The sequence below is a fragment of the Hyperoodon ampullatus genome (genome assembly GCF_949752795.1).
Source record: "Hyperoodon ampullatus genome assembly, chromosome: 1".
NCBI classification, from domain to species: Eukaryota; Metazoa; Chordata; class Mammalia; order Artiodactyla; family Ziphiidae; genus Hyperoodon; species Hyperoodon ampullatus.
This window is the reverse complement of record NC_136914.1, coordinates 217984116-217999774: the sequence shown is the minus strand read 5'-3', so window position 1 is coordinate 217999774 and position 15659 is coordinate 217984116. Positions and strand designations below refer to the sequence as shown.

The 15659-nt window shown below is 37.7% G+C and overlaps 1 protein-coding gene across 3 annotated transcripts in view; it reads right to left on the bottom strand.

The window, feature by feature from the left end:
• The window catches only part of INPP5F (inositol polyphosphate-5-phosphatase F), a gene marked incomplete at its 3' end in the record, with an annotated part of 99836 nt that overhangs the window by 48419 nt on the left and 35758 nt on the right, over nucleotides 1–15659 (bottom strand). For all 3 annotated transcript variants that reach the window (XM_079709161.1, XM_079709160.1, XM_079709162.1), the window contains one exon: nucleotides 11199–11335. In XM_079709161.1, coding sequence (XP_079565287.1) covers nucleotides 11199–11335 — 137 coding nt within the window. The remainder of the gene's footprint in view (nucleotides 1–11198; nucleotides 11336–15659) is intronic.

Here is a 15659-nt window from a genome sequence, read left to right as displayed (position 1 = left end):
ATCGGGTGAATGGATAAAGAAGATGTGGCACATATATACAATGGAATATTACTCAGCCATAAAAAGAAACGAAATTGAGCTATTTGTAATGAGGTGGATGGACCTAGAGTCTGTCATACAGAGTGAAGTAAGTCAGAAAGAGAAAGACAAATACCGTATGCTAACACATATATATGGAATTAAAAAAAAAAAAAAGTCAGGAAGAACCTAGGGGTAAAACGGGAATAAAGACACAGACCTACTTGAGAATGGACTAGAGGATATGGGGAGGGGGAAGGGTAAGCTGTGACAAAGCGAAAGAGAGGCAAGGACATATATACACTACGAAGCGTAAGGTAGATAGATAGTGGGAAGCAGCCGCAGAACACAGGGAGATCAGCTCGGTGCTTTGTGACCGCCTGGAGGGGTGGGATGGGGAGGGTGGGAGGGAGGGAGATGCATGGGGGAAGGGATGTGGGAACAGATGTATATGTATGACTGATTCACTTTGTTATAAAGCAGAAACTAATAAAAAATTTTAAAAAAATAAATAAATAAATAAATAAATAAAAAGAAAAACGTACAGATCTGACCAAATTAAAAGTTTTAAAAATAAAAAAAAAGGGCTTCCCTGGTGGCGCAGAGGTTGAGAGTCCGCCTGCCGATGCAGGGGACGCGGGTTCGTACCCCGGTCTGGGAGGATCCCACGTGCCGCGGAGCGGCTGGGCCCGTGAGCTATGGCCGCTGAGCCTGCGCATCCGGAGCCTGTGCTCCGCAACGGGAAAGGCCACAACAGTGAGAGGCCCACATACCACAAAAAAAAAAAAAATAAATAAAAAATAAAATAAAATAAAATAAAATAAAATAAAAAAAAAAAAAAAAAAAAAGAGTCATGCACCAAAATGTTCATAGCAGCCCTATTTACAATAGCCCGGAGATGGAAACAACCTAAGTGTCCATCATCGGATGAATGGATAAAGAAGATGTGGCACATATATACAATGGAATATTACTCAGCCATAAAAAGAAACGAAATTGAGCTATTTGTAATGAGGTGGATGGACCTAGAGTCTGTCATACAGAGTGAAGTAAGTCAGAAAGAGAAAGATAAATACTGTATGCTGACACATATATATGGAATTTAAGAAAAAAAAGTCATGAAGAACATAGGGGTAAGACAGGAATAAAGACACAGACCTACTAGAGAAAGGACTTGAGGATATGGGGAGGGGGAAGGGTAAGCTGTGACAAAGCGAAAGAGCGGCATGGACATATATACACTACCAAACGTAAGGTAGATAGCTAGTGGGAAGCAGCCGCATAGCACAGGGAGATCAGCTCGGTGCTTTGTGACCGCCTGGAGGGGTGGGATAAGGAGGGTGGGAGGGAGACGCAAAAGGGAGGGGATATGGGAACATATGTATATGTATAACTGATTAAATTTGTTATAAAGCAGAAAAAAAATCAAGATTAGACCAATAAGAAGTTCAGATAATAAAAATTTTAAACAAAGAAAAAAAAAAGACTATTACAAGAGACAAAGAAGGACACTACATAATGACCAAGAGATCAATCCAAGCAGAAGATATAACAATTGTAAATATTTATGCACCTAACATAAGAGCACCTCAATACATAAGACAAATGCTAACAGCCATAAGAGGGGAAATCGACAGTAACACAAAAATAGTAGGGGACTTTAACACCCCCACTTTCACCAATGGACAGATCATCCAAAATGAAAATAAATAAGGAAACACAAGCCTTAAATGACACATTAAACAAGATGCACTTAATTGATATTTATAGGACATTCCATCCAAAAACAACAGAATACACTTTCTTCTCAAGTGCTCATTGAACATTCTCCAGGATAGATCATATCTTGGTACACAAACAAAGCCTTGGTAAATTTAAGAAAATTGAAATCGTATCAAGTATCTTTTCTGATCACAACGCTATCACACTAGATATCAATTACAGGAAAAAATCTGTAAAAAATACAAACACATGGAGGCTAAACAATATGCTACTAAATAACCAAGAGATCACTGAAGAAATCAAAGAGGAAATCAAAAAATACCCAGAAGCAAATGACAATGAAAACACGACAATCCAAATCCTATGGGATGCAGCAAAAGCAGTTCTAAGAGGGAAGTTTACAGCAATACAATCCTACCTAAAGAAACAAGAACATCTCAAATAAACAACCTAACTTACACCTGAAACAATCAGAGAAAGAAGAACAAAAAAACCTCAAAGTTAGCAGAAGGAAAGAAATCATAAAGATCAGATCAGAAATAAATGAAAAAGAAATGAAGGAAACAACAGCAAAGATCAATAAAACTAAAAGCTGGTTCTTTGAGAAGATAAACAAAATTGATAAACCATTAGCCAGACTCATCAAGAAAAAAAGGGAGAAGACTCAAATCAATAGAATTAGAAATGAAAAAGGAGAAGTAACAACTGACACTGCAGAAATACAAAAGATCATGAGAGATTATTACAAGCAACTCTATGCCAATAAAATGGAAACCTGGAAGAAATGGACAAATTCTTAGAAATGCACAACCTGCCAAGACTGAATCAGGAAGAAATAGAAAATATGAATAGACCAATCACAAGTACTGAAATTGAAACTGTGATTAAAAAGCTTCCAACAAACAAAAGCCCAGGACCAGATGGCTTCACAGGTGAATTCTATCAAGCATTTAGAGAAGAGCTAACACCTATCCTTCTCAAGCTCTTCCAAAATATAGCAGAGGGAGGAACACTCCCAAACTCATTCTACGAGGCCACCATCACCCTGATACCAAAACCAGACAAAGATGTCACAAAGAAAGATAACTACAGGACAATATCACTGATGAACACAGATGCAAAAATCCTCAACAAAATACTAGCAAACAGAATCCAACAGCACATTAAAAGGATCATACACCATGATCAAGTGGGGTTTATCCCAGGAATGCAAGGATTCTTCAATATATACAAATCAATCAATGTGATACACCATATTAACAAATTGAAGGAGAAAAACCATATGATCATCTCAATAGATGCAGAAAAAGCTTTTGACAAAATTCAGTACACATTTATGATAAAAACCCTGCAGAAAGCAGGCATAGAGGGAACCTACCTCAACGTAATAAAGGCCATATATGACAAACTCACAGCCAGCATCGTCCTCAATGGTGAAAAACTGAAACCATTTCCACTAAGATCAGGAACAAGACAAGGTTGTCCACTCTCACCACTCTTATTAAACATAGTTTTGGAAGTTTTAGCCACAGCAATCAGAGAAGAAAAAGAAATAACAGGAAACCAAATCGGAAAAGAAGAAGTAATGCTGTCACTGTTTGCAGATGACATGATACTATACATAGAGAATCCTAAAGATGCTACCAGAAAACTACTAGAAGTAATCAATGAATTTGGTAAAGTAGCAGGACACAAAATTAATGCACAGAAATTTCCATTCCTATACACTAATGGTGAAAAATCTTAAGAGAAATTAAGGAAACACTCCCATTTACCACTGCAACAAAAAGAATAAAATACCTAGGAATAAACCTACCTAGGGAGACAAAAGACCTATATGCAGAAAACTATAAGACACTGCTGAAAGAAATTAAAGATGATACAAACAGATGGAGAGATATACCACATTCTTGGATTGGAAGAATCAATATTGTGAAAATGACTATATTACCCAAAGCAATCTACAGATTCAATGCAATCCCTATCAAATTACCAATGGCATTTTTTACAGAACTAGAACAAAAAAATCTTAAAATTTGTATGGAGACACAAAAGACCCCGAATAGCCAAAGCAGTCTTGAGGGAAAAAAACAGAGCTGGAGGAATCAGATTACCTGACTTCATGCTATACTACAAAGCTGCAGTAATCAAGACAATATGGTACTGGCACAAAAAGAGAAATACAGATCAATGGAACAGGATAGAAAGCCCAGAGACAAACCCACACACCTATGGTCAACTAATCTATGACAAAGGAGGCAAGGATATACAATGGAAAAAAGATAGTCTCTTCAATAAGTGGTGCTGGGAAAACTGGACAGCTACATGTAAAAGAATGAAATTAGAACACTCCCTAACACCATACACAAAAATAAACTCAAGATGGATTAGAGACCTAAATGTAAGACCGGACACTATAAAACTCTTAGAAGAAAACATAGGAAGAACACTCTGTGACATAAATCACAGCAAGATCTTTTTTGATCCACCTCCTTGAGTAATGGAAATAAAAACAAAAATAAACAAATGGGACCTAATGAAACTTAAAAGCTTTTGCAAAGCAAAGGAAACTACAAACAAAACGAAGAGACAACCCTCAGAATGGGAGAAAATATTTGCAAACGAATCAACAGACAAAGGATTAATCTCCAAAATATATAAAGTCATGCAGCTCAATATTAAAAAAAACAAACAACCCAATCCAAAAATGGGCGGAAGACCTAAATAGACATTTCTCCAAAGAAGACATACAGATGGCCAAGAAGCACGTGAAAAGCTGCTCAACATCACTAATTATTAGGGAAATGCAAATCAAAACTACAATGAGGTATCACCTCACACCAGTTAGAATGGGCATCATCAGAAAATCTACAAACAATAAATGCTGGAGAGGGTGTGGAGAAAAGGCAACCCTCTTGCACTGTTGGTGGGAATGTTAATTGATACAGCCACTATGTAGAACAGTATGGAGGTTCCTTAAAAAACTAAAAGTAGAACTACCATATGACCCAGCAATCCCACTACTGGGCATATATCCTGAGAAAACCATAATTCAAAAAGACACATGCACCCCAATGTTCAGTGCAGAACTATTTACAATAGCCAGGTCACGGAAGCAACCTAAATGCCCATCGACAGATGAATCGATAAAGAAGATGTGGTACATATATACAATGGAATATTACTCAGCCATAAAACGGAACGAAATTGGGTCATTTGTAGAGACATGGATGAATCTAGAGACTGTCATACAGAGTGAAGTAAGTCAGAAAGAGAAAAACAAATATCGTATATTAATGCATATATGTGGAACCTAGAAAAGTACAGATGAACCGTTTTGCAGGGCAGAAATTGAGACACAGATGTAGAGAACAAACATATGGACACCAAGGGGGGAAAGCAGCAGGGCGGTGGGGCTGGTGGTGTGATGAATTGGGAGATTGGGACTGACATGTACACACCGATGTGTATAAAATTAATGACTAATAAGGACCTGATGTATAAAAAAATAAATAAAATTTTTTTAAAAAGAGTCATGTACCACAATGTTAATTGCAGCTCTATTTACAATAGCCAGGACATGGAAGCAACCTAAGTGTCCATTGACAGATGAATGGATAAAGAATATGTGGCATATATATACAATGGAATATTACTCAGCCATAAAAAGAAACGAAACTTAGTTATTTGTAGTGAGGTGGATGGACCTAGAGTCTGTCATACAAAGTGAAGTAAGTAAGAAAGAGAAAAACAAATACTGTATGCTTACACATATATATGGAATCTAAAAACAAAAAGGTGGTTCTGAAGAACCTAGGGGCAGGACAGAAATAAAGACGCAGACAGTAGAGAATGGACTTGAGGACATGGGGACTTGAGGACATGGCAAGGGTAAGTTGGAACAAAGTGAGAGAGTGGCACGGACGTATATACACTACCAAACGTAAAACAGATAGCTAGTGGGAAGCAGCCACTTAGCACAGGGAGATCAGCTCAGTGGTTTGTGACCACCTAGAGCGGTGGGAGAGGGAGGGTGGGAGGGAGGGAGACGCAAGAGGGAAGAGATATGGGGATATATGTATACGTATAGCTGATTCACTTTGTTATAAAGCAGAAACTGACACACCATTGTAAAGCAATTATACTCCAATAAAGATGTTAAAAAAAACAAACCATGCTTCTAAACGCACCTTTTAACTGGAGTTATATGGAAATTGAATTAAAGGTACCAAAGATTTAAATTAATGTGTCAGAAAATAAGCAAACAGTTTGTGATTTTCAACATAGCTGTTCTTTCCCTTCCTCCTACTGTTCACTGTAAAGCTCCATTACCATAAAATAGGATTAAAGGAAAGGGAAAAAAAGGCTTAAATGCAAATTTCTAAAATTCTATTCTCTTGAGAGAAAGGCATGACAAACCATCAGTAAAATGGGATCTGGAAATACTTTATCTATAATCACGTTTACCCTTAATTAGCAAGGGTCATTACATATTTCCAACTCTTAATGTGGACGGTACTTTTAGTACCCTGGCAAATGCCATAGCTCAGACTGTTCAACTGTGCTGTAAAAATACTCAGCTATGTGGGGGAATATCTCATTTTCACCTGTATTTGAAGATAATCTCATTCACTTAAGAGTATCAAGAGAGAAAAGGAAAGGTCTTCAGAATAAAGACACTTTAAAAGCTTTCATCATATTCACAGTTTTGTGTCTTAAAATTCCATTAAATGTTATTTCCTAAAGATTCCTCCCCCTCCACCCCTGCCATTTACACAACAGTCAGCTACTAATCTCAAATGTTATGGATTGGTGGCCACAAAGGGCGTAAGAAAACCTTTCTGAAAAGTCCAGCTCCTGTTCTCCGATTAGGACAGCTCATTTCCCCAGGGATGGCAGTACCAGATGCGCAAACTGATGACTAGCAGGTGACCAAGGTGCTGGATAAGCTGTTTCTTGCTCTAAATCTAACTGCCAGGGCCCCCAGGCTTAATGCTCAAACCAGCATGCTTCCCAAGGGGTGCTTGCCCTCAAGGCAAAGGCTGGTGACAAGAAGCCACACTGAACTTTCAATTTGTCAGCAGTCATCCAAAGGACACAAGTTTATTAGCTTAGCAAACTGACACAATTTTTTTAGTCTGGCTGTTCTTCACTAAAATAAAATGCAAACAAAACCTGCCAATACCTGCTTTGAATAGGCCCAACTGCCACCTAAGGTACTTGTCTCAGATCAGCAATAGTAATAGTATTCCACCTCTAGTACCAATTAAAGGAAATAAGAAGTACTCTAATCTCTCTCTTTTTTTTTTTTTTTTTTTTTGCGGTACAGCGGGCCTCTCACTGTTGTGGCCTCTCCCATTGCAGAGCACAGGCTCCGGACGCGCAGGCTCAGCGGCCATGGCTCACGGGCCCAGCCGCTCCACGGCATGTGGGATCTTCCCGGACCAGGGCACGAACCCGTGTCCCCTGCAACAGCAGGCGGACTCTCAACCACTGCGCCACCAGGGAAGCCCTCTAATCTCTTTTTGATACCTGTAACAAATAGCATATCAATGTCCTCCTAAGTTCATTTTAATGCTGGTTTCTTAAAATTAGATTGTCAAACTTCCAGCATAAAAATAACTATATTGTCACAGGCATACCCATTTTACTGTGCTTCGCAGATATCGCTTTTTCGTTTTTGTTTTTTTTTTTTAACAAATTAAAGGTTTGTGGCAACCTTGCATCAAACAAGTCTATTGGCGAGATTTTCCAACAGCATTTGCTCACTTCATGTCTTTGTGTCACACTTTGGTAATTTTCATAATTTCAAACTTTCTCATCATTATTATATTTGTTATGGTGATCTGTGATCAGTGATCTTTGATGTTATTGCAAAAAGATTGACTCACTGAAAACTCAGATGGTGGTTAGCATTTTTTAGCAATGGTATTTTAAAATTAAGGTATGTACATTATTTTTTTAGGCATAATGTCCTTACACACTTAATAGACCATAGTATAAACATAACTTTTATATGCTTGGGAAACAAAAAGATTCATGTGAATCATGTTATTATGATATTTGCTTTATTGCAGTGGTCTGGAATTAAACCCACAATGTCTCTGAGGTATCTCTGTACTTATTTTTTTAAACAATTTAACCCTGTCCCCAAACTTTCTTCCTAAGAACTAACCTTAGGAAAACACGTATTTGAGTTGTGGGGCAGTGGGAACTATGTTACCTGTTACCTGCTGTTCAGGTAACAGGGAGGCAAGCTCAGCAGAGTGATACAGGACCAGACGGCCTGAGTCCAGGTCTGGACACTACCACGTGTCAGCTGTGATTACTTCCTCGGCAAGCCTTCTTTCTTCACCTGTACAACATGGACTGTAACAGTGCCTACTTTATAGGACAGTCCAAAGGATTAAATATGATAATCCATTTAACCCTCAGGGCCTGTCTGGCACATCACACAGTGACCAAAATAGGCTAGGACTATGACAGAGTGATGACATCCCTAGATGCCACATCCCCACACCAACAGCAGGCATGATACAAATGCTTTCATGGGTTACTTCAGCCAGGCGGTGGCGAGGCACAGTGTGGAGACAAACACTGGCCCTGGGCAATCTCATTATCTTGGCCCTAAGTCACTCTATTTGAAGGCTTGATTTCCTCTTGGAAATTGAAAAAGTCTTACAAGATCAGTGGTTTTTCTTTCTTTAAAAAAAAAAAAAAAAGAGTCCCTCCCATCAGGAAACATGCACAAGCCTCTTAGATAGCCTCATCCACCAAAGGGCAGATAGCAGAAGCAAGATGAACTACAATCCTGCAGCCTGTGGAACAAAACCCACATTCACAGAAAGACAGACAAGATGAAAAGGCAGAGGGCTATGTACCAGACGAAGGAACAAAATAAAACCCCAGAAAAACAACTAAATGAAGTGGAGATAGGCAACCTTCCAGAAAAAGAATTCAGAATAATGATAGCGAAGATGATCCAGGACCTTGGAAAAAGAATGGAGGCAAAGATCGAAAAGATGCAAGAAATGTTTAACAAAGACCTAGAAGAATTAAAGAACAAACAAACAGAGATGAACAATACAATAACTGAAATGAAGACTACACTAGAAGGAGTCAAGAGCAGAATAACTGAGGCAGAAGAACGGATAAGTGACCTGGAAGACAGAATGGTGGAATTCACTGCTGCGGAACAGAAGAAAGAAAAAAGAATGAAAAGAAATGAAGACAGCCTAAGAGACCTCTGGGACAACATTAAACGCAACAACATTTGCATTATAGGGGTCCCAGGAGAAGAAGAGAGAGAGAAAGGACCTGAGAAAATATTTGAAGAGATTATAGTTGAAAACTTCCCTAACATGGGAAAGGAAATAGCCACCCAAGTCCAGGAAGCGCAGAGAGTCCCATACAGGATAAACTCAAGGAGAAACAGGCCAAGACACATAGTAATCAAACTGGCAAAAATTAAAGCCAAAGAAAAATTATTGAAAGCAGCAAGGGAAAAACAACACATAACATACAAGGGAACTCCCATAAGGTTAACAGCTGATTTCTCAGCAGAAACTCTACAAGCCAGAAGGGAGTGGCATGACATACTTAAAGTGATGAAAGGGAAGAACCTGCAACCAAGATTACTCTACCCAGCAAGGATCTCATTCAGATTCAATGGAGAAATCAAAAGCTTTACAGACAAGCAAAAGCTAAGAGAATTCAGCACCACCAAACCAGCTCTACAACAAGTGCTAAAGGAACTTCTCTAAATGGGAAGCACAAGAGAAGAAAAGGATCTACAAAAATAAACCCAAAACAATTAAGAAAATGGTCATAGGAACATACATATCGATAATTCCTTAAACGTGAATGGATTAAATGCTCCAACCAAAAGACACAGACTGGCTGAATGGATACAAAAACCAAGACCCATCTATATGCTGTCTATAAGAGACCCACTTCAGACCTAGGAACACATACAGACAGTGAGGGGATGGAAAAAGATATTCCGTGCAAGTGGAAATCAAAAGAAAGCTGGAGTAGCAATACTCATATCAGATAAAATAGACTTTAAAATAAAGAATGTTACAAGAGACAAGGAAGGACACTACATACTGATCAAGGGATCAATCCAAGAAGAAGATATAACAATTATAAATATATATGCACCCAACATAGGAGCACCTCAATACATAAGGCAGCTATAACAGAGGAAACAGCTATAAAAGAGGAAATCGACAGTAACGCAAGAATAATGGGGTACTTTAACAACTCATTTACACCACTGGACAGATCATCCAAACAGAAAATTAATATGGAAACACAAGCTTTAAATGACACAATAGAGCAGGTAGATTTAATTGATATTTATAGAACCTTCCATCCAAAAACAGCAGATTACACTTTCTTCTCAACTGCACACGGAACATCCTCCAGGATAGATCACATCTTGGGTCACAAATCAAGCCACGGTAAATTTAAGAAAATTGAAATCATATCAAGCATCTTTTCTAACCACAATGCTATGAGATTAGAAATGAATTACAGGGGAAAAAACGTAAAAAACACCAACACATGGATAAATAACCAAGAGATCACTGAAGAAATCAAAGAGGAAATCAAAAAATACCTAGAGACAAATGACAATGAAAACACAACGATCCAAAACCTATGGGATGCAGCAAAAGCAGTTCTAAGAGGGAAGTTTAGAGCTGTACAAGCCTACCTCAAGAAACGAGAAGAATCTCAAATAAACAATCTAACCGTACACCTAAAGGAACTAGAGAAAGAAGAACAAACAAAACCAAAAGTCAGCAGAAGGAAAGAAATCATAAAGATCAGAGCAGAAATAAATGAAATAGAAATAAAACAATAGCAAAGATCAATAAAACTAAAAGCTGGTTCTTTGAGAAGATAAACAAAAATGGATAAACCATTAGCCAGACTCATCAAGAAAAAGAGGGAGAGGACTCAAATCAATAAAATCAGAAATGAAAAAGGAAAAAAAAAAAACTTTAAAAAAAACTACAAGAGAAATATAGCCTGAGAGAAATTTCAAGAAATATAGATAGAAGATATAATAAAAGTTAAATCTCACCTTCTTGACTTCCCCTACCCCAAACCAGTTTTTGAACTGTGCTATGCAGAGTCTTAGGGATTCCTAGAAACAGAAGGTGGCTTTCCAGCAGAAGCCAAGTAGGCAGGGCCCCAAGGAACCCCTCTTCTCCCATCCCTACCTCAACAAAAGCAGCTCTGGCTTCTATGCATTTTATACACTGGATTTCACAGATTTTAAAACAAAGGTTCCACTACCAAAGTGAGACTTGAAAATCACAGGATTAAATTACTCTAAAGATATTATCCAGCTCTAAAACTCTATGATTCTGGTCTATTAAACCAAATCCCCATAGTTGCCATTATATCTGTATCAAGTTTCCATAAAATTTCCTGAGACTTTACCTTACCTCTAGGTCAAGATCCTGAGGTTCCATTTCAGAAAGTGATAGCACAGCAATTTTGGTAACTTTACAGACCTCATGGTCTCCTGGAAGTTTGCCCACCAAAGCTTTCTGCCGAATTAAAATAAGCCACCATGGTAGATCTGAAAGAGAAAAGTCATATTTAATGTCTGGCTTCTATAAAGTGGTACTGTCCCAGCAAGCTGAAGGTGAATAATCAAACACAGTGTGCAAAAGATACAACCCTTTAAAGCAGCGGTCCCCAACCTTTTAGGCATCAGGGACCGGTTTCGTGGAAGACGATTTTTCCACGGCCGAGGCAGGGTGGGGTGTCGTTCAGGTGGTAATGTGAGCGGTGGGGGGACATTTCAGGTAGCAACGCGAGCAATGGTTCAAGCAGTAATGCAAGCGATGGGGAGCGGCAGATGAAGCTTCACCTGCTCCCCCCTCCTCCCCTGCCCGCTCACCCTGTTGCGTGGCCCGGTTCCTAACAGGCCGTGGACTGGTACCTTTTAGAGCACAACAAAGATATAAAAATGACCCTTAAATGTATGAAAAGATGTTCAATGGAGATGTAAATTAAAATGTTGCAATACCATTCTCACCCATCAGCTTGGGGATAATAAAAAAGTATGACAGCACATTTGCTGGCCAGGCTGTGGGAACCAGGCACTCTCCTAGTGCTGGTGGGAACACAAACGCACACAACTTTTCTGGAGGGAAATTTTGTGATAACTAATAATAAAACATACACACTTACCTTTTAACCTAGCAATCCCACTCTTGTGAATTTACCCTGAAGACACACCTCAACAACACAAAAGTACACATACTCAAATCTATTCATTGCAGCAGTTTACAACTGTAAAATACTGGAAACAACTAGAATGCCCAGACATAGGAGAATGGTTGAATAAACTATGGCACATCTATGCAGTAGAGTACTATGCAGCTGTAAAAAAAAGAATTAGAAGCATTCTGTAAACTGATAAGAAATGATTCCTAGATATATTAAGGGGATAAACTGGATATTATTAATATACAATAAGGGTATTACATAATAAGGTATAGTATTAAATCGAAGCACAAAAGAGTATCTAGAGTGTGCCACCCTTTCTGTAAGAAAGATGAGAAAATATGCACATATCTGCTCATTTGTACAAAAAAAAAGAGGAAAGAGAAATTAGAAATTAATGAAATTGGTTACTGAACAAGGAGTAGGTGGAAATGACATGGAAGGCAGAGAAAACAGGAATGGGATAAAAGAGATCAGGGGGATGACATCTCTCCAAGTATACCCTTTCACGTAGTTCTGACTCTTAGAATCATGGTAATGTTTCACATCCCCTCAAAAACAAGTAGTTCAAATTAACCAGAATGTGAAGGGAACCCGAAACAAAATGCAAAGAGTCACCCAACTCTGTTACAAATGGAAAACGTAACCATAATGTAGGAGATAAGGAAGAAATAAACTAATCTAAATAACTTTGGAAAACAGTATTTTGCAAGGATAAAGACAAAAAGAACTGTATACAATATTGTACTCTGGTTAGTGAATTATTTTTCAGAAGGGTATGAGTTAGCAATTCCAAAACTACTTTATGTGTACACTAGGACTGAGCAAATAAGTAAACATATTGAAGAAAGTGGGGGAGGGGTGTAAAACAAATGAAAGAAATATTTAATAATTACAAGAAAGAAAGGAAAGAAAACACCTAGAGGCCCAATAGTTATCTTTCCAATCCAAATTTCTACTTCTCACAAAAGATTTCTATTTAACTGAGAAATGGTCTATGAGAGACAACATCCAAAAGCAATTTTTCATTTTATGAGGCTACACCCTTTAAAAATACTACCTAATTAGTACCAAAAATAATTGAAAACAGTGTTTCAGGAATTTCTTACTATAGAAAAATAGCATGATGGATATATATTCCCCTTATGAAACAATATTCTTTAAAAGATATATAGTATTTTAATTTCCCCCATTTTTCCCCCAAATATTAGTCAACTCTCATTTTAGGGAAAGTGCTCTGGAGATGTGTTTAAAGCATTTCATAAATGCAAGTATTTGGAAACGTTTCATTATTCTTTATAAAATAGGGTAGAAATCTACTCCAAAGTTTCAAGGCTTTTGCAGGTTATTTCATTAATATCATTAAACTTTAACCAAGAACCTACCATGTGCTGGGAAGTACGTCAGGCATAGATTAAGGTTACCAAGCACCTAACACACAATAAACCTAACACAAAATAAATAAAGCACATAATACATAATAAACTGTTGAATGCTAATACAGTCTGCTGAATAAAAAGAAATTCTTACCACAGGTCTCTTAACCTCACAGGAATAATTTCTATTTTACACTGAACAATTTAGTGTTGGCAGATGATCAGACAAGCCAACATTAGGAAGCCCTCTTCCCAGTTTACGCCTTCTTGCTTTCATATTAACATTAAGAATTGCGATTTTAAGAAATTACAGCAATGACAAAAACACAATGTGCACAATCAAATGTAATAAATGTCTTTCCAATAAGCCATCCAATGGTATAGTACCAAAAATATAAAAATATTAAATTTCAAACACAGAGGTGTTGCTTCACACATAGACTCACTCGGGAAACCAAAGGCGTGCTTTTTTCCACAAAAACATTGGTATTGTCAATACTGAAATTCAACTTACAAACTCAAATACATTTAAAAATAAAATATGCATATTTTTAGAGTTTAGCTAGCTACTCATACACAGAAACTGAAAAACTGAGGTGCTTCTATAAAAAAAAATGACAGACTTAAGTTCAATAAGCCTGAGGGATTATAATGAAGACTAAATCTGAGAAAATACCATGTATATGATCTCAAATAAAAGAGAAAAAATTTTGTAAACAGTAGCTTTCCCTTTTCAAAGAAGCCTCAGTGTTCTGGACTTTGAGGTCAGAACTCAGACTCAAATTTTAGCTGCCTTATTTATTTATCATGTACTTCAGCTTAATACTTAACTGCTCCAATTCTTGGTTTCCTATCTGTAGAATGGGATAAAACCACCTATTTCAGAGAGTATCTATGAGGACTAAATAATTTTTATAAATCCTGTTATTATTACTAAGAGCTAATGTTTACCAGGTAGCAAAACATATGATAAACCTATGGTAAATAAAACAACGTGGTGTCAGTACAAGAATGGACAAATGAATACTAGAAAAGAACAGAGAAGACAGACGCAGACCCATGTAAATATGGGCATCTAGTAAATGATAATAAAGAGGGGGAAAGCATGGTGTGTCAATAATTAGTGTTGAAATACATACTGAAGTATCTGCAGATGCAGAAAAATATCTGGAATCTGCTTTGAAATAATTTAGACGCTGGGAGTGTGGGGACCATGAATAAAAATGTCTTTTTGTAGTTGACTTCCAACCAGCTCTACAAATTGCACTGGGTTAATATCTCATAAGTCTTTTAATATACAGTTTCCTGTCTTACTGTTTTCAGTCTTACACACTGATCAAAAAAAAAAACTAAGTAAGATAGATAAGGAAATCGATATTTACTAGTTATAATCTAAGTAAGGTGGGATGATGAAAATGTCCTGGAATTAGATAGTGGTGATGGTTGTACAACCTTATGATGATACTAAACACCACTGAATTGTAATTTAAAAGAGTGAATTTTATGGTGTGTGAACTACGTCTCAATCTTTTTTTAAAAAAAGCTCCTTCTAAAGAACAAAAGAACTTGTTAGGAGTCTTACCTACCAGAGCAGAGACTAAAAAACTAAAAAGTGGGCTTCCCTGGTGGCACAGTGATTAAGAATCTGCCTGCCAATGCAGGGGACACGGGTTCGAGCCCTGGTCCGAGAAGATTCTCACGTGCCATGGAGCAACTGAGCCCATGCACCACAACTACTGAGCCTGCACTCTAGAGCCCGTGAGCCACAACTACTGAGCCCGCGTGCCACAACTACTGAAGCCCATGCACCTAGAACCCGTGCTTCGCAACAAGAGAAGCCACTGCAATGAGAAGCCCGCGCACTACAAAGAAGAGTAGCCCCCGCTCACCGCAACTAGAGAAAGCCCGCACTCAGCAATGAAGACCCAACGCATCAATCAATCAATCAATCAATCAATAAGAAAAAACTTTCCTGCCAAACACAGAGACACAGGTATTTGAAATAGTGTTCAAAGGAACAATTAAAATCATAATGGAAAGAAAGTGAAAAATTCGAATTGGACACTAAGATATTTCTAGGCTGACCCTAGAAAACAAAATAAAACAAAAAACCTCATGAGAAATAGCAATATGTATTCCTGTAATTATTTTGCCTTAGATGAAACAAAACACAATAATAAACACATAGAAGCCTGGATGTTCGGCAAGAATGAGCATGTTAGTTACAGGGTTAAATGATCCAAATATATTTTCTCTAGTTTGTGCTTTAAGCCAAGAAAAATGTAAAAGTATTGA